This window comes from Microtus pennsylvanicus, chromosome 4 (assembly GCF_037038515.1).
Source record: "Microtus pennsylvanicus isolate mMicPen1 chromosome 4, mMicPen1.hap1, whole genome shotgun sequence".
Classification (NCBI taxonomy): domain Eukaryota; kingdom Metazoa; phylum Chordata; class Mammalia; order Rodentia; family Cricetidae; genus Microtus; species Microtus pennsylvanicus.
Genome location: NC_134582.1, coordinates 62,401,665 through 62,419,978, shown reverse-complemented (window position 1 = coordinate 62,419,978; position 18,314 = coordinate 62,401,665). Strand labels below are relative to the sequence as shown.

Here is an 18,314-nt window from a genome sequence, read left to right as displayed (position 1 = left end):
AATCAAATACTGATTGCCCAGTCTGTTTCTTCAATAAGGGAGAAGAACAGAAATCACTATCTACCTGTTTTTCCAGAAAACAGTGGAGCAAAAAGGGTATAAGCAAACTTTCTCAAGCTCTGTCGTGACCTGAGCATGTTCCCTGTGCTTCCTATATCTTAACACATCATAATGGGAATTATTTCAAATGTATTTCAAAGAAGCACACATTAAGTTTATGGTAGCTTGCAGAACCTATCGCTTACATGTTGCTGATGCTATATACAAAATGTTCTTTCTGGTAGACTGTAAATTTATTTGCATAATGAAGCTATTCAAAACTGAGGAAATACAATATTTGCTATCATATAGGATAAACTATCATGCTATTTGATACTTTTGTGTATCAGGTCTATTTAGCAAAGAACTCAAATACTATGCTTACCAAATGGCATGTCATCAAATGAGACTGTATTTGTAAAAAAGCGTTATAAACTTTAGTTCTCTGCTGTAAAACACAGAATAAGAAAATCATTACCATGTTCCACAATTTAAAATAAATTGGAAAATTAACAATATACTATAGTATTCATTTGTAATAAATTGAATAATGTATATACATAAATAAAAATAGGCTATAAATTCAATGTCATAATTAGTTTTGAGAAATTCATTAAATAATATTTAAGAGGATGATCCAGTTTTACCTTTTAAAAATATTTAGTCATGTCTTACTTTTAAACATGTATTCTTGTAATCTTTTGTTCCTCAAAATGTATTACTCTTATAGATTTACTAATCCATATTAGATGCCATCATTAGCAATTAAAATGATTATTTTATAGTAATAACATTATATTTAACAAAAATATACAAGAGTCAAAGGTTTGAGGAAAGGTAAAATAAAAAGAGCAAAAAATGCAGCCTCTTATATCTTAGGAAACATTTGATATTCAATCCACACTGTCATAAAATAAAGTTGCATATTAGAAATAAAAAATTCATTATTAAATTATATTAAAGTAAAAAATGAATTAACTTCAAAGTATTTTAACTTTAAAATAATTTTAAATATAAATCAGAAGAAAATGATGGCCAATTTTCATTCTTTAGGCCTTAGTGTAGAAGTTTTTCATATTCATTATAAATGACAAATCTTTTGATCCTTTAGATTCATTAGATGGTCATATCAAATTTTGTTCATCAGTGATAAGGTTTTCTCATCTATTTAAATGATAAATTTATAAAATATTCACTCTAAGATTATCTATTTATGTAATTATATTTGCTTAAACAATGTTTGGAATTTCCCTTAGTATTTTAGTTGACAATGTAGTAATTTCATCTTTCATAATAAAACACCATAGACTAAATTATTTAGTACACAAATATTATTTCATTATATTTATGAAGGCAGAGAAATACAAGATCAGAATGTCAGAATATTTATCAGTGTTGAATTTTTTTCTGTTTCAATTTTTGAGATCACAATGTATCTACTTAAATAAATACTCAGTTCTTGGGAAGTCACTGGAGAAGAAGCAACAAAAATTAATTGTTAATTTTCTTAGAAGGGTGCTTGTCTCTTCATGAGTAACATCTAAGGTTATTATCTAACCTCTCTACAACTCAACTCAAGTTTTCTGAAGTACCCAAATATTGCCTAAAATAGGGTATGTATCCTAAGAGCATGTATACCTTGTTTAGAGGAGGGAAAAATTAAGAAGGAAGAAGATTTGAATCAGAGTGACCCCCATGGACTCATATTTTTGAATTTTTGGTCCTATTTAGTGAAAGTATTTGAGAAGGATTAGGTGCCTTGCTGGAGGTGGTGTACAGTTTTGGATAGGCTGTGAGGTCTCAAAAACCCACACCAAGCACAATTAAGTCTTGCTGAGTCTTTTACCTGCAAGTCAGAGGATATGTCGGACCTTCCACTTTTGTAGCGTGAGTTTCCCCTTTTCAACTATTAAAATGTAACAGTGATTCTTGAGCTGGTCTGGTTATTTATCTCACCGACCTAATTCTTTAATGCTTACACTCAACACTGCCGTTTGTCAGTATCTGTTGACTCTTTTCCTCTGCCGGTTTGCTTTATTCTTAGATTGGCCTCATTCATAAATTGGTAATCATGACCTCTAAATAGAAAACCCTAAAGAGATGGTTTTATTGATCTGATTTCAGTCAAGGTCCATCAAGGCTTCAGTCACCAATGTTCAGAATGTATGATCAAGAGAGAAAACTTTTCAGGTCTAAGAGTCAAGAGAAGCACAGAAACTAGTGTATATTTTGGTTACCAAATTTATAGCATTTAATTTTTGTGTTTGATCATAAAAGAAGCTATAATTATTTTATAATTCTTATTCTTTATTAAAGTTATCAGTTTTGTTTGTAGTTCAAAACAACAGCCCTTTCTTTTGGTGTTCTGTGTTCCTTGTGACTCAATTTTCCATAAGTATTTCTGTCCTTAGAGTCTGTAAGCACTGGCACGCATAGACCAGCAGAGAGGAAGGAATGGAGTCATGGCAGCAGAATCTACAGGGGCATGAATGGAGTCAAGCTGGCAGAGTGATACATGGAGTTTCTACAAGGGAATGAATAGAGTCAAGGTGGTAGAATGATACATGGAAGTACCTACAAGGGCATGAAAAGTTTTATTTCCTTCTTTTCAAAGAGTGCCAATAAAGCATTTCTCTGAAAATATAGAAGAGGAACTTTCATAATCAATAATGTATGTGTATTTCATATCATGATCCAAAAACAAAATATTTTTTAGATGAGATCAATCATTTACAGCCTGGCAGACTTTTATTTTTCTAGAGATTACTTTTCTTTCTTGCAGTTACTAAAAGTAGTCAATGTTTGCCTTTGTACGTTTAATTTACAAAAGGAATTGCTACTGTTAAAATTTTCTCTCTGTAAAAATCAAAAAAGAAATTTACATTTTGTTCCTACATTATTTTTTCATACATTACAGGGGGCATAAAAGCATCCTGGCACACTCCCCAACATACACACATACTCAAACATACACACAATATGCCTATAATTATTTTTGTCTATTTTAAAATATATTCTAACATTTTAACAGCAAATCAGTTAGGGCAGTGGTTAATACTATTATTAGATATTTTAGCAATCTTCTTTTCCATAGCTAAGAATAAATGGAACCATAATAGTCTGTTTGCATCATCAAATTTATCTTGGAAACTCAGCATGATTACGATGTGGTCTCATGTAATAAAACATCAGTGTGTGGCTCAGGCTTTGCTTATCTCTTAATTCAACCCTTATATATTTAGCTCCCTGTATAGTCTCAGAACTATTTTAGGAAGCAAATACACAGTAAAGAAAAAGAGAAACATGATTATAGAAGCTGACTCTGCAATGATAGAATTGAAGATATAACACATATAGCAAAATATGTAAGGAAGAGCTTTGTAAAATAATACAAGATTTAAGATAAAAGTGTTTGATGCCAAATAAATCATTGATAATTATCAAATAAATTTATCTGATTTTAGAATTAAATTGAACTTCCAGAAATAATGTATTAATAAGAATTTTCATACAGTTAATGGAGTATAAAGAACATGGTTGCAAAAGAGTTAGGAATGAAGCACAAGTTAACTTTAATATTTTCTTAGCTATTCTCAAGGTCATATATAGAAGAGATAGCATACTTAAGAGCAAATCAAGTTAAATTAGCACTGATGTTAAGTACTTTAGTGAAGGTTAGTTAAGAAATAATTGGAAATAGTATTTGATGATCTTTGTGTGTTAAAGAAAATTGAGTTGGTATGCACTCATGAAACAAATCTTTGATTGAGCCTCCTAATGATATTTCAAATTTAATAAGACCTTAAAGACCCTAATGTCTCCTTCAGCATCTGGAATACAATCCTGGTACTATCTAGGGAAAGCTTTCTTCTCTTTGGCTATCGAAAAAATGTCGTTTCTGAGCCTTTTTGTGTACATTGACTAACAAGTATCAAACGTGGATAGATAGTATACAGGCCAGTCAAGTTTAAGTAGTTTATTAGTTTTCTACTAACATGACACAAAGCAATAACTTCTCTTTTTAATTTAATTTAAAGCTCAGGTAAAAGAATTCAAATTATTTTAATATAACTTGGTTCTTTCTTTTAATTTTAGATTTAAGACATTAGGCTCTTTAAGGTCTTATTAAATTTAAAATATCATTAGGAGGCTCAAGTATTTGTTTCATAGAATTTAGTGGCATCTCTTGTGTCCTGTTAGGTCATAGGTTTCAATATTCTAAAGAAATGAAAGAATGGATACTGTAGAAAAATAAAATGATAGTTAAAAAGTCCTGATAGCACAGTAACTTATGACATTGCATTTGACACACAAAGTCATGTAATTTAACCATTAGTGTCATGTACACTTTCTGTGATGTACTAATTCAGGATTGTTCCTTAGGTTTCTATGCTATAATTACTTTACTCAAATTTTGCATTTTAAGAATTAAGTATTCATGCTTATACATGTTTGTGCTTACAATTCCAAATAAAATTGGCACCAGCTTTCCATGTCAGCCTTATAAGAGAGATTTTCTTGTAGTTAATAGCTTTACTTTTCCTGCAGAAATACCCCAGTGACAAGGTCATGGACTATTATCTGTGTCTCAGGCATTTTTAGTTATACTTATAGGAGCTAGATTTCTGATTTTACAAAGATGCCCTTCCCTGTCAATGTCTTATTCCTCACTGAATGTATGGGAGGTAGCAAGGCGTGATGCTATGTGTTCTCAGAATGGGGTCAGATAAGGCTGCTTTCTCTTGAGGCTTCACAAAGAATGTGTTTTTTCTCAAGATGTGTTTATCCTTAGAGTCATCCATTATCATTAACACAATAGCAGTACTGTGGGCTAAGACACACATAAAAGAGTTGCTCTTCTATGGCAGCATTTAGGTCCACTCTGTACCAGAAATTTAATAAAGGCATCCGTTAGCAGGAACAAATCACTGCAGAATAGATTCTTTCTCTCATCCCACATTGTCCCAGGAAGCCAAACCAGACTTTAGTTTGTGACCTCGTTCTCTGTATATGTTGTTATTTCCTGCAGAATGGGATACTTGGTAAAGTAAAGTGGTGTGGTAGGAACCCAGTGACATCTGGATTAATACATTAAGGGACTTTTCCTTCATTTGCCATTTAACCCTCTCAGATATTAGTTATCACAATTTCCTTGTTGATATTCTTTAATATGCACTGTGTCCATTTTCCTACTGAGGAAGTGTGGTTATTTACCATACTGCCTTTGCATTCGTGCATTTAAAATCACTGATATTCTCCATTTTTAAATAAATCTGTATTCAAATTACTTTCAGGTTAAAAACTAAATTTTATTATTCTTGTATACTTTGACACTGACCTTTTTATACTTTATTATTTGTAAAATATTAAGTAAATAAAAGTTGTAGATCCTTTAGTCATGTTTTTATTGTTTGAAGATTGTATACATACATACAAATAATATAGGCTAACTGAATCCATGACCTCGCTTTCAATTTCTACACTAACTCCCTTCTTTCTTCTTCCTGCTTGGTGTCCATATGCTTTCTTTTTCTTTTTAAATCTCAGTGAGTCCACCAGGTGCTGCCTGTATCTGCATGGAGGTAAGGAACTTTACTGGAGCACAGCTGCTGCATTCTTAAAAAAGTAAAACTGATTCCTCCTTTCTGGGATGCCTTCAGTTGCCAAGAACTAGGGCTATAATTTTACAAACTACTTCTGCTCCCATGCTGGGAATTTTAGTGACTTGATCTCAGATAAGTCCAGTGCCCACAGTCATATTCTCTGTGAGTCTGTGTATGCAACAACTGTGTTCTGTCTAGTGTATGTTGTGGAAGGAGCTGGGCTTCATTACTCCCACAACACTAGTGCTGTTGTCAAACCTATGCAAACCCTACCAGGCCAGTCATTATTGTAGCACACACATCACCTTCCAGAGTTAGGATTGCTAGTCAGTAGGGATGGACTTTCCAGGTGAGGGTCAGCTTAATGTTTCATGTTCTTTGATTCAGTTACATTGTGTTGTCAGCAACAGTCATTCCTTTGAGTTGTAGGGAAACCAAGAACCAAAAACAATAGCCTGTTAAGTTTAGGAAGGACTATGATGTCCCATTCTATAACAAGAAAAAAAGAATTACCCATATCTGTTAATGACTTTTTAATTGATAAATTTATACTGTCTGAGAGAAATGCTGCTCTCTCATCATAGGGTAACTCCAGGTAAGTGTGTCAGGGCATCTGATGCCATCTTCTGTGGGCACCAGACATTCATGTGGTGTACAGACATATATGTAGATAAAACACTTATACACATAAAATAAAGAACAAGCAACATTGGAGTTCTGTAGTTGGTTCAGTGGTGGAAAGCAGTTGCTTTTTCAGAAGACCACAGTTTGACTCCAGCACCAACAGGTATTTCATAAGCAACTGTAACTCTGGTTTCTGGGGAACTATTGTTCTCTTCTCTGACCACTGGAGGCATGATGCATGCACATAGAACCCATAAAAACATTCTGGCAAAACACTGCCTCATAAAATAATATTTATAAACCTAATAAAGTTGAAAAATTATGAATACTTCTATCACATTCACTTCACTAGGGAACCTTCCAAAGCCGAGTAATATTATTTAAAACGAGAAGACATAGACAATTGCATGAATATAATTTCAGCAAATTTGTTTGAACGTCAATGTAATTACAATAATTCATTTGTGAATATGAATAAAACATTTTGTTTTTTCTTGTGCATTAACTCAATAGCAATCCAAAATTTAGTGAACAGCACATATCATTGACAGATAAACTATTTTTCCTGATTTTTTTGCTTGTAATAATGTATACTTTAGAAAAAATAATAGAATCTATGGTTACATTTTATGTTAGGAAATATATAACATAGTTTTAAACATCAATCTAAAAAGGGAATGTTTCTCTGTATATATAAATGCATTTGCTTACAATAGTAGATTTTTTATCAAAATGAAAAAAGTAAATAAGAAGGAAAATACAACAGTGCTTACTACTTCTGAAATACTAAAACTCAGGCAAGCATCATATTGAGATAATGTATATTGCCTATAATATTTTTAAATAGTGTTACAGCCTCGATTTTAAATGCTTGTATATGTTACTTTAAAGAGTGATTCTCTTATCATGATGATAGAAAGATACTTCCTCTGAAACTATGTCTCACTCTATTAAAAATATAAATTAAGGCATATTTAATTTTCTCTTGTTCAGAAGAAAAAAAGCGCAGACATGAAGGTCAGCTGCAAACTGAGCATGAGCAGAAACGACCCGCATCTAACCACTGAGGTCTCTGTCTCGATATAAATGAGTACCTTAAACCATAAATTGGTGCTTTTCAACGAGGTACTGGAAAATAAACTGTTATGGAATTGTCAGCAGCTGCCAAGCAGAGAACTGATTCTGTAATTTAGTGAGAAACTAAAAAGATCAAAATCACATTTCTGCCTTTTAACAGGCCTTTGGCTGCTGCACAGAACCTGCTAATAGCATCGTAGAAGCAAAGGAGGAAGTAGAGGTCACAGGCTCGCATCTCTGGGAAAATGGATGTGCCTGTTCTTAGGCAGCCCTGAATCCCAAGAACAAAAGGCCTCAAAAATGTGCTGGCTTTGCTAGGGGAGAAGTAAGCAAACGACTTCAAATGAAGCATCTTGCTATGAAGAACGATTAATGAGACTGCTAATAATTATGATGTGATCAGCTTACCTAATTCTTTATCATGAGACACAAACCAACTTAGACTGGCAAGCTTAACCTTGGAAGCAGATTCAGGAGAATGAGCTCACTCCGGGATTTATATATTCATTTTGCTTTTGTTTTAATGTTAGACTATGATAGTAGTATCTCCATCTATTGCATACTACACAATAATCTCTTCTGTAATCCTGTGCTGTCCAGTGAGTACACTGAGGACAGGTGTGCATATGTGTGTGTATGTGAGTGTACATGAGTGTATAGAGTGAGGATAAAGGGGCCAGAGTTCAAGGGTGGTGCCTCTGTCTATTTCTATCTTTCTCCTTTCTTTTGTTTTGAAACAAGATCTCTCACTATCTGGAGGTCACTGAATCAGATTGACTGGCCGACCATCTAAACCCTGGGAAACTCCTAGGTGTCATTATTGTAATCATCATTCTTGTTTCCATTGTTACCATTTTAGGTGGGTACAGGGGATCCTAACTCATAACCTCATGATTGTAGAGCAAAGTTTGGACCCACTGAAATATCTCCCAAATGCTAGATATTTCTTATGATTCTCCTCCGAGCTTTCGATAGCTCCATGAGAAAGAATATTTTTCCCATTCATGTGTTGACTTTGTAGAGGATTTATTAGTCTTACACAAATAAGCTACCAGTGCTGAAGCATAATATCTTTTCAAATTTATTCAGAGTTAAACATTGTGTATGAAATACACAAAATTGTAAATATTTTCTGAAGAGCTAAGACTTTGACAGTAGTTACCAGTTTACCAAAAGCAAGGAGCAGTCATTACACTAAGATATAGTCTGCGGTCTATCTGTAGGTACGATGACGAACCCCCAAAAACTAAAATCTCAGTGTAGCCTAAAGTCTTTTCCCTACGGTTCTCCAAGCGCTGATTATTGGTTTGCTTTAATTACTAATGTTTTTATTTTAACCTGACAATTCATCACCCCATATCACACTTACTGCTCAATATGCCAAATTTCCTTAAATTCTCTTTCCTTTATTGCTATTTTTTTTCTTGAATTTGAGACTTGCTCTAATTTGCTAATAATGAATATAGTTTGGTTTTATCTTATTTAATATTTATTTATTAATAACTGAAAACACCACAGATGTAAATTAACTATATATTGCCATAGTGTACAGCTCATAGTAAATAAGAAAGGAGACCAAAAATTGAGGGAAAAAAGTTGCTCAAAAGAACTAAGTATGATTTTATTTTAAGAATAAAAATTATGTAAGTGTTTATTTTATAATTTTCATTATATCATTAAGTTATTCAGATAGCTGCTGACCACATCATGCTTATTCACATTGCCCTTAAGTAAAGTTTACTCATGCTTATGTGTACACTTTAAGTGTGCATATGCCGGTCTGTCTTTTCCATTTTGGTCCTATTATAAAAGGAAGCTCATTGCTTACAGAGTATTGTGTCAGGTCTTATAAAGGAGAAATGTGATTCGCTCTCTTAATAAGGATGTGCTTATATATACATGCATATCAACACTGCTGTCCTCTGCTATTTCCATTTTCTAAATATAAACTTACAAATAATTAATATTCATCACAGCATTTTCCATGTTAGCAGGGTGAATAGTCATCTGAATATATGCTAAACATTAATAAAGTTTTCTGTATTTTTTTTCTATTTTCTATTTCAGTTCTTTCAGCAATCCTCATACTAGATTTAATTTATTTGTTCATATTTTAGAGATTTTTCAGAAATTTTGAGCATTTTCTTTCCCCTCACCTACTCTACCCACATGCACTCTTACCCACCTTGCCCTTCCCACCAACCCTTATGCTCTATCATTTTGTCACTATTTCTCTAAAGAAAAGCATGTACACACACATGCATGCTGGTACACATACACACACACACACACACCACACAGATAAGAAAAAGAAGCAACAACAGACATAACAAAGCCTCTAATTTGTATTTGCCAACTGCTCCTGAGTGGATGGATAGCCTGCTGTGGAGTGTGGAAAATATACACAATATCACTCTGTTGAAGATAACTGATTTTCCTTCTAACAGCTACCAATTTCAAATAGTTTCTTGATTAACATTGGATTTTGTTCTCACTTCCATTCTCCCAGTGGGAGCTCACCAAAGTCAGCTGGACTGGGACTGAACGATTATGTGATCAAACCGGACTCTCTGAATGTGGCTGACAATGAGGGCTGACTGAGAAGCCAATGATAATGGCACTGGGTTTTGATTCTACTGCATGTACTGGCTTTGTGGGAGACTAGTCTGTTTGGATGCTCACCTTTCTATACCTGGATGGAGGGGGGAGGGCCTTGAATAATGGCACTGGGTTTTGATTCTAATGCATGTACTGGCTTTGTGGGAGACTAGTCTGTTTGGACGTTCACCTTCCTAGACCTGGATGGAGAGGGGAGGGCCTTGGGCTTCCCACAGGGCAGGGCACCCTGACTTCTGTTAGGACTGGAGGGGAGGGAGGGTGAGTGGAGAGAGCGGGGGGTAATGGAGGAAGGGAGGAGGTGGAAATTTTTAATAAATAAAATTTAAGAAAGATTTTGTTGGCCATTTTGCCCGAACGTGCGAGCTAGTAGGAGTGGAGTGTCCCGGCCGTTGTTGCCATCGCCTTCCTCCTCCCCACAATCCAGACAGCTGGTCACTAGGCCGTGGGTCCTCAAGCCGAGACTTGTCTCTTGTCTAGTTCTTGGGAGCTCCTGGCCGACATGAGTGCTGTAAAGGAGAACAACTTCGAGGGCAGAGAGTCTCGCTCTCTGTCAAAATCTCCAATGGGAACTCCTGCTCGCGTAAAATCAGAGAGCAGGTCAGGATCTCGTAGTCCATCACGGGTTTCCAAACATTTTAAATCCCATTCTGGATCAAGATCAAAATCCATTTGCATGCAAAATTCGAGAAGTCATTGTTTTTTACCGCAGCGTAGTACTCTAGTGTGTATATATTCCATACTTTCTTCATCCATTCTTCCATTGAAGGGCATCTAGGTTGTTTCCAGGTTCTGGCTATTACAAATAATACTGCTATGAACATAGGTGAACAAATGCTTTTGACATGTGATAGAGCATCTCTTGGGTAAATTCCCAAGAGTGGTATTGCTGGATCCAGGGGTAGGTTGATCCCAAATTTCCTGAGAAACCGAAACACTGACTTCCACAGTGGTTGCACAAGATTGCATTCCCACCAGCAATGGATGAGGGTACCCCTTCCTCCACAGCCTCTCCAGCAAAGGCTATCCTTGGTGTTTTTGACTTTAGCCATTCTGACAGGTGTAAGATGGTATCTCAAAGTTGTTTTGATTTGCATTTCCCTGATTGCTAAGGAAGTTGAGCACGACCTTAAGTATCTTTTGGCCATTTGAAGTTCTTCTGTTGAGAATTCTCTGTTCAGTTCAGTGCCCCATTTTTTAATTGGGTTAATTAGCATTTTAAAGTCTAGTTTCTTGAGTTCTCTATATATTTTGGAGATCAGACCTTTGTCTGTTGCGGGGTTGGTGAAGATCTTCTCCCAGTCAGTAGGTTGCCTTTGTGTCTTAGTGACAGTGTCCTTTGCTTTACAGAAGCTTCTCAGTTTTAGTAGGTCCCATTTATTCAATGTTGCCCTTAATGCCTGTGCTTCTGGGGTTATACCTATGAAGCGATCACCTGTGCCCATCTGTTGTAGGGTATTGCCCACTTTCTCTTCTATCAGGTTCAGTGTTTTCGGGCTGATAATGAGGTCTTTAATCCATTTGGACTTGAGTTTTGTGCACGGTGATAGATATGGGTCTATTTTCATTCTTCTACAGGTTGACATCCAGTTGTGCCAGCACCATTTGTTGAAGATGCTTTCTTTCTTCCATTGTATACTTTTAGCTCCTTTATCGAAAATGAGGTGTTCATAGGTTTGTGGGGTAAAATCCGGGTCTTCTATACGATTCCATTGGTCGACTTCTCTGTTTTTATGCCAGTACCACCCTGTTTTCATTACTGTAGCTCTGTAATAGAGTTTGAAGTCAGGGATGGTAATGCCTCCAGAAGATCCTTTATTGTATAGGATTGTTTTGGCTATCCTGGGTTTTTTGTTTTTCCATATAAAGTTGATTATTGTCCTCTCCAGATCTGTGAAGAATTTTGATGGGATCTTGATGGGGATTGCATGCAAATGGATGGAAATAGAAAACACTATCCTGAGTGAGGTATCCCAGACCCAAAAAGAAGAACATGGGATGTACTCACTCATAATTGGTTTCTAGCCATAAATAGGGGTCACAGAATCTACAATTGGCGAACCTAAAGAAGCTAAGTAAGAAGGTGAACACAAGGAAAAACATATCGTTACCCTCTTGGATAAGGGAAGTAGACAAAATTGCCGGGGAGAAAAGTGGGATCTTGGGGGTGGGGTGGGAAGGGGGTAAGGGGAGATGGGGAGAGAAAAGGTAGAAGGGAAGGAGGGGGGACTTGGGGAAATAGGAGGATCGGGATAAAGGAAGGTTGGATAGGGGAGCACGGAACCACAATTCTTAGTTAAGGGACCCACTTTAGGGTGGGCAGGAGACTTGACCCTAGAGGGGCTCCCAGGTGCCCAAGCTGAGGTCCCCAGTTAGTTCCTTGGGCAGCTGAGGATAGGGAACCTGAAATGACCTCATCCTAGCGCAATACTGACGAATATCTTGCATATCATCTTAGAACTTTCATCTGGCGATGGATGGAGATAGAGACAGAGACCCACACTGGAGCACTGGACTGAGCTCCCAAGGTCCCAATGAGGAGCAGAAGGAGGGAGAACATGAGCAAAGAAGTCGGGACCACGAGGGGTGCACCCACCCACTGAGACAGTGGAGCTGATCTACTGGGAGCTCACCAAGGCCAGCTGGACTACTACCAAAAAAAGCATGGGATAAAACTGAACTCTCTGATCATGACGAACAATGAGGGCTGATGAGACGCCAAGGACAATGGCACGCAGTTTTGATCCTACGCAATCTGCTGGCTTGGTGGGAGCCTAGCCAGTTTGGATGTTCACCTTCCTAGATATGGACGGAGGGGGGAGGACCTAGGACTTACCACAGGGCAGGGAACCCTTACTGCTCTTTGGACTGGAGAGGGAGGGGGAGAGGAGTGGGGGGAAGGGGAGAGGGGTGGGAGGAGGGGGAGAAGAGTGGGAGGAGGGGGAGAAGAGTGGGAGGAGGGGGAGGGAAAGGGGAGGCTGGGAGGAGGTGGAAATTTGTTTTTTTTTCTTTATTCTTCTTTTATCAATAAAAAAAAAAGATCAAAATCCAGGTCAAGGTCAAGGAGACATTCTCGTAGACGCTACAGTCGGTCCAGGTCCCCCTCTCATAGGAGACGATCTCGAAGTAGATCCTATACGCCAGAGTATCGTCAACGAAGTAGGAATCATTCTCCAATGTCTAATCGCAGAAGACATACATGCCGCAGGGCGAATCCAGATCTCAACACTTGCCTGGGAGTGGTTGGCCTCAGTTTGTACACAACAAAAAGAGATCTTCGTGAAGTATTTTCTCGATATGGACCGTTGAGTGGTGTCCATGTAGTTTATGATCAGCGAACTGGCAGATCAAGTGGATTTGCTTTTGTGTGTTTTTTTTTGTTTGTTTTTCTTTTCTTTTTTTTTTATTATTTTTTTAGTTTTTTATTTATTTATTTATTAAGGATTTCTGCCTCCCCCCCTCATCTGCCTCCCATTTCCCTCCCCCTCCCCCGATCAAGTCACCCTCCCTCATCTGCTCTAAGAGCAATCAGGGTTCCCTGACCTGTGGGAAGCCCAAGGACCGCCCACCTCTATCCAGGTCTCCTAAGGTGAGCATCCAAACTGCCTAGGCTCCCCCAAAGCCAGTACGTGCAGTAGGATCAAAAATCCACTGTGATTGTTCCTGAGTTCTCAGTATTCCTCATTGTCCTCTATGTTCAGCTAGTCCGGATTTATCCCATGCTTTTTCAGACCCAGGCGAGCTGGCCTTGTGTATTTTGAGAGGATAGATGACTCTAAGGAGGCTATGGAAAGAGCAAATGGAATGGAGCTGGATGGTAGAAGAATTCGTGTGGATTATTCTATAACCAAGAGAGCTCACACACCTACACTAGGCATTTACATGGGCAGACCAACTCAGTGGTGGTGAGGGTGGTGGAGGAGGAGGAGGTGGCAGAGGAGGAGGAGGTAGTGAAGGAGGAGGAGGTGGCGGAGGAGGAGGAGGTGAAGGAGAAGGAGGAGGTGACGGAGGAGGAGGAGGTGGTCAAGGAGGAGGAGGAGGAGGTGGCGGAGGAGGAGGAGGTGGTGGAGGAGGAGGAGGTGGCAGAGGAGGAGGAGGAGGTGGTCAAGGAGGAGGAGGAGGAGGTGGCAGAGGAGGAGGAGGTGGCGGAGGAGGAGGTAGTGGAGGAGGAGGAGGTAGTGGAGGAGGAGGAGGTGGTAGAGGAGGAGGAGGAGGTGGTCAAGGAGGAGGAGGAGGAGGTGGCAGAGGAGGAGGAGGTGGCGGAGGAGGAGGAGGTGGTGGAGGAGGAGGAGGTGGCAGAGGCGGCGGCGGTGGTAGACGACGAGATTCTTACTATGATAGAGGATATGACCGAGGCTATGACAGATACGAAGATTACGATTACCGGTACAGAAGAAGGTCACCTTCTCCTTATTACAGTGGATACAGATCACAGTCAAAATCTCCTTCCTATAGCCCAAGACGCTATTGATAATGATAATGGAGTGGTTGTGGCTAAGGACTTTTTTCCCTCCTTTTTCTTTTTGATTCTGGATTTCCAAGCTTCCAATGCTTCCTAGTCCTCAAAACAAAACCCTGGTTATTTAATCTATGGCCAATTGTTACATCCTTTGTTACTTTCTTAATGGTGTAATTGTCACTTAAGTTATTCAACATCTAAGTAAAAAAGGAGCCCAGTGTTACACTGTGTGGTTCTTTCAGCATTTACAGAGATCGACTCATTACCACGAAGAAACGATCTTTTGAAAACTTTTGTGATGGATATTGTAGTACACATCCTATTAGTATAAATCTGCAGTCATGACAAACTGCTCTTTAACCTTCTTTGGGGGAAGATAAATAACACTTTAAGTAGTCAAGTTTGTCTGGAGTGGCATGGAACAGTTGATTAGCTGAGTGTAGAAATTTTGAAGTTGTAGGAGAAAATATGAAGAATGTAAATTTGAACCTAAAAAAAATTAAGTCACCTTTTAGGAATTAAAAGCTTGTAGATTCCTATAAAACATGTTATATTTGAAGTTACATGTTAAACTTTAAGAACTTAAATTGTGATTTTTATCTTAAATTTACAGAAACTTAAGTAGTCTCTTAATCATTGAAGGAAAACCTTTATTTATTACCTAGAAAAACTGTATAACGTGCTGTTAGAAATTTTGGTATTGGGTTATTGGTTTTGTGGGTTATTGTATAGTATAGAATTCTAAAATACATGTGGGAAAGAGTAATTTCAAATAAAAGTTAATTTGAAAAACCAAGATTTTGTTTATCTTGAGCTTGGTTAGGTCTGTACATGCTGCCACAGTCTCTCTGTATTCATATGTACATCATTCCTATGGTGTCTGGAAAGCACTGTGTCTTCGAGTCATCTATGTATCTGGCTCATCAAATATTCTCTGTTCATCTTATACATGGACCTCTGGACTGTGAGGTAAAGGGTGTGATGAAGATATTTACTCTACAGACGAGTGTTCCAAAGTCTCTCACTCTCTGAAAGTATACAGTTGTGAGTCTCCTTGTTAACTATCATATACTGAAAAAGTTATTCTTTAAACAAAGTTGAATTATTCGATTATCTGTTGGTATAACAGCATGTCATTAGGAGTAATTTTATATATGTGTTCTTTAGGGGAACAATAGTAATAGAATTTCACCTGGGTCCATGACCTGTCAATTCTCAGGTTCTTGACATCATTTAACAATATCACTTATGGAAGGTACCTTAAACTCTATCACAAAATATGACTTGTCAGTATAATGAATGATTGTCTCAATTACAGTTACATGCAATTTATACTACTTAGACTTTCAGAGACAGTTTAATGTTAGCCTAAAACATTAAGGGCACATTTTCATTGATTTTAAATTGGTACCAAGTTTTTAAAGCAATAAGAACAATTTTCAGTCTCTTTGAAAGAATGATATGATGTAACAAAACGAAGAGATGGACAAACACAGTTATAGGCATCTGAAATATGATGTAAAGAAAATTGTCCATTGTCAACACTCATGTGCAATGTGTTCTCTATACTCAATAATTAGTCAGGATAAGAGAAATAGCAATTGAATATACAATGCACCTCTTTATCCCCTCTTCAAATTCAGTTTCTATATGTGGGCAAGTTATTCACTTTTAGCAAAGTGTTTTGGTCATGTCTATATCATTCTACCATAAGTCTAGTATAGGATTATGACTCATCTCTTCAGTAACCCAAATGTAAGCCACTCTTCTTTCCCTGATTCCAGAATTGTTTTATTCTTATTTGAGAAAATAAAACTGAATGGCCATGACATTCATCAAATTCTCTGTGTATCTCGTCCAACAACTCAAAAACTTATGGTCAGTGCTCATATGGCTCCTTGTTACCGTGGAATACATTGCCACCTTAAACACATCAGCCAAATAGACACATCTATTGCCACATGTATAACTCTGCGTTATTATAACCAAGGTGTCTAGAGTCTTAACAGGGAACCTCAGTGACTGCCACTTACGTATCTCTGCATTATACCAGAGTCTCTCAGTGTTTATCCCACCAGCTAGATGAAGGAGAATGCTTGACGTTAGATCACAGTACTTATGGAAAAGAGAAATATACTTAAAACAGAGCTCCAAATAAAGCTATTCTTATAATAAAAGAGAAGAGAAGAAACTTAGCAGTATATGTTAAATATATGTTCTAGTACTTAAACTTCCTTCTTGGGACTCCATTTACTACAGATTTGAGTGCTGTCTCCATTCTTGAAAGTAGTTGTACTTCTTGTTTAACTAAATATACTTCTCTCTCTCTCTTTTCACACACACAGATATGTTTGTGCACAGAAACTCACAGGATATATATGTATATATGTGTGTATGTATGTATTATATCTACATATACATACATACACCACACACATACACACATACACACACACACACACACACACACATATAGAGAGAGAGACAGAGACAGAGAGAGACAGAGGGAGAGAGAATCATGACTGTCTACTCCCAACGGGATTTTCAAATGGTTTTTGTTTGCCTTTTGGAATTATACTGTAAATTCTTTGCACACACCTAATGACATGAGCAAATGTTACTCTTTTGCAGTAAAATTGTACACTTCCTTTTCAGTGTTCTACATAGTAATGAGAGAATCTATGTTTAGCATACAACACATGTAAACACTGTTGTTTCTATGTCTTATCACACTTCAGGATCTAGCAAGTAACTTCAAGTCGCAGTGAATCTGCTGTCACTAGGGATCAGGTGATATATTTCCATTCCACAAAACAAGAGCAGAAAATGTGTACTATGCTCCATATTTGATCTATAACATCTCTCACAGTGTGTTCTTTGTTATCTCTGCTTGCAATTATATTTACAGGGAATTCATGAGGAGGGTCCACAAACTCTTTCTTGAGAGAAATAGATATGAACCTGAATTCTATTGAAGTTTCAAGATTTCAAGAATACAATAATACCTGAAAAAGTTTGCCCTGGATGCATCTGAGCAGCCCTGGCTCTGTCAGGTGCCATTAGGAACAGACAGGAGAAGGATACCCACACATTTGCCTGTGACAACTTGCCCTGGGCAGGTATGAGCAACCATGAACCTGTCAGGCTCATTTTGATGCTGCACAAATATATATAGAGAGAGACAGAGACTTGTCAGTCAATAATTAGTCAGGATAAGAGAAATAGCAATTGAATATACAATGCACCTCTTTATTCCCTCTTCAAATTCAGTTTCTATATGTGGGCAAGTTATTCACTTTTAGCAAAGTGTTTTGGTCATGTCTATATCATTCTACCATAACTCTAGTATAGGATTATGACTCATCTCTTCAGTAACCCAAATGTAAGCGACTCTTTATTTCCCTGATTCCAGAACTGTTTTATTCTTATTTGAGAAAATGAAACTGAATGGCCATGACATTCATCAAATTCTCTGTGTATCTTGTCCAACAACTCAAAAACTTATGGTCAGTGCTCATATGGCTCATATGACGGGGTAAGGGAGAGAGAGAGAGGGATAGAATGGTTCGTGTCATCTGGAAAGAGGCAAAGGTAGAGAGGAGCAGGCTGAACTGGGTGGCCTTCTTGTCACCAGAGGTCATAGTGATGTCTAGGCTTGGGTTGCTGCCAGTGGCCAATTTTGAGTTCATTACCTTGCTGTAGTCTTGGTCTATGTTGGTCTCCCTGGGTCCTGTGACTGAAGGCTCTGGGGATAGGGCTGCACAGAGTTGGTCCTACCCCTACTGATGAAGCACTTGAGAGAGTTGGACCTACCGCTATACACCTGTTGGAAGTTGGGAAAGCTGGCCCTGATGACCCTCCCTGACAGCATCACTTGGGAGAGCTGGCTCTGAACC

General features: G+C 37.6%; 1 protein-coding gene across 5 annotated transcripts; it reads left to right on the top strand.

The window, feature by feature from the left end:
- The first annotated feature begins 10,451 nt into the window (after positions 1-10,451).
- Positions 10,452-14,531, top strand: LOC142848698 (transformer-2 protein homolog alpha-like). 5 transcript variants are annotated; one of them, XM_075970890.1, is made up of 5 exons: positions 10,452-10,610; positions 12,991-13,168; positions 13,743-13,858; positions 14,139-14,176; positions 14,261-14,531. In XM_075970890.1, exons 1-5 carry the CDS (start codon positions 10,462-10,464, stop codon positions 14,428-14,430), a joined length of 651 nt encoding a protein of 216 aa, XP_075827005.1. In that variant the 5' UTR covers positions 10,452-10,461; the 3' UTR covers positions 14,431-14,531. The 5 variants fall into 5 exon arrangements, with proteins under 5 accessions (XP_075827005.1, XP_075827003.1, XP_075827002.1 ...); XM_075970888.1 differs by having other exon boundaries at positions 12,991-13,328; positions 13,702-13,858; XM_075970887.1 differs by lacking the exon at positions 14,139-14,176 and having other exon boundaries at positions 12,997-13,328; positions 13,702-13,858; positions 14,205-14,531.
- Positions 14,532-18,314: the final 3,783 nt, after the last annotated feature.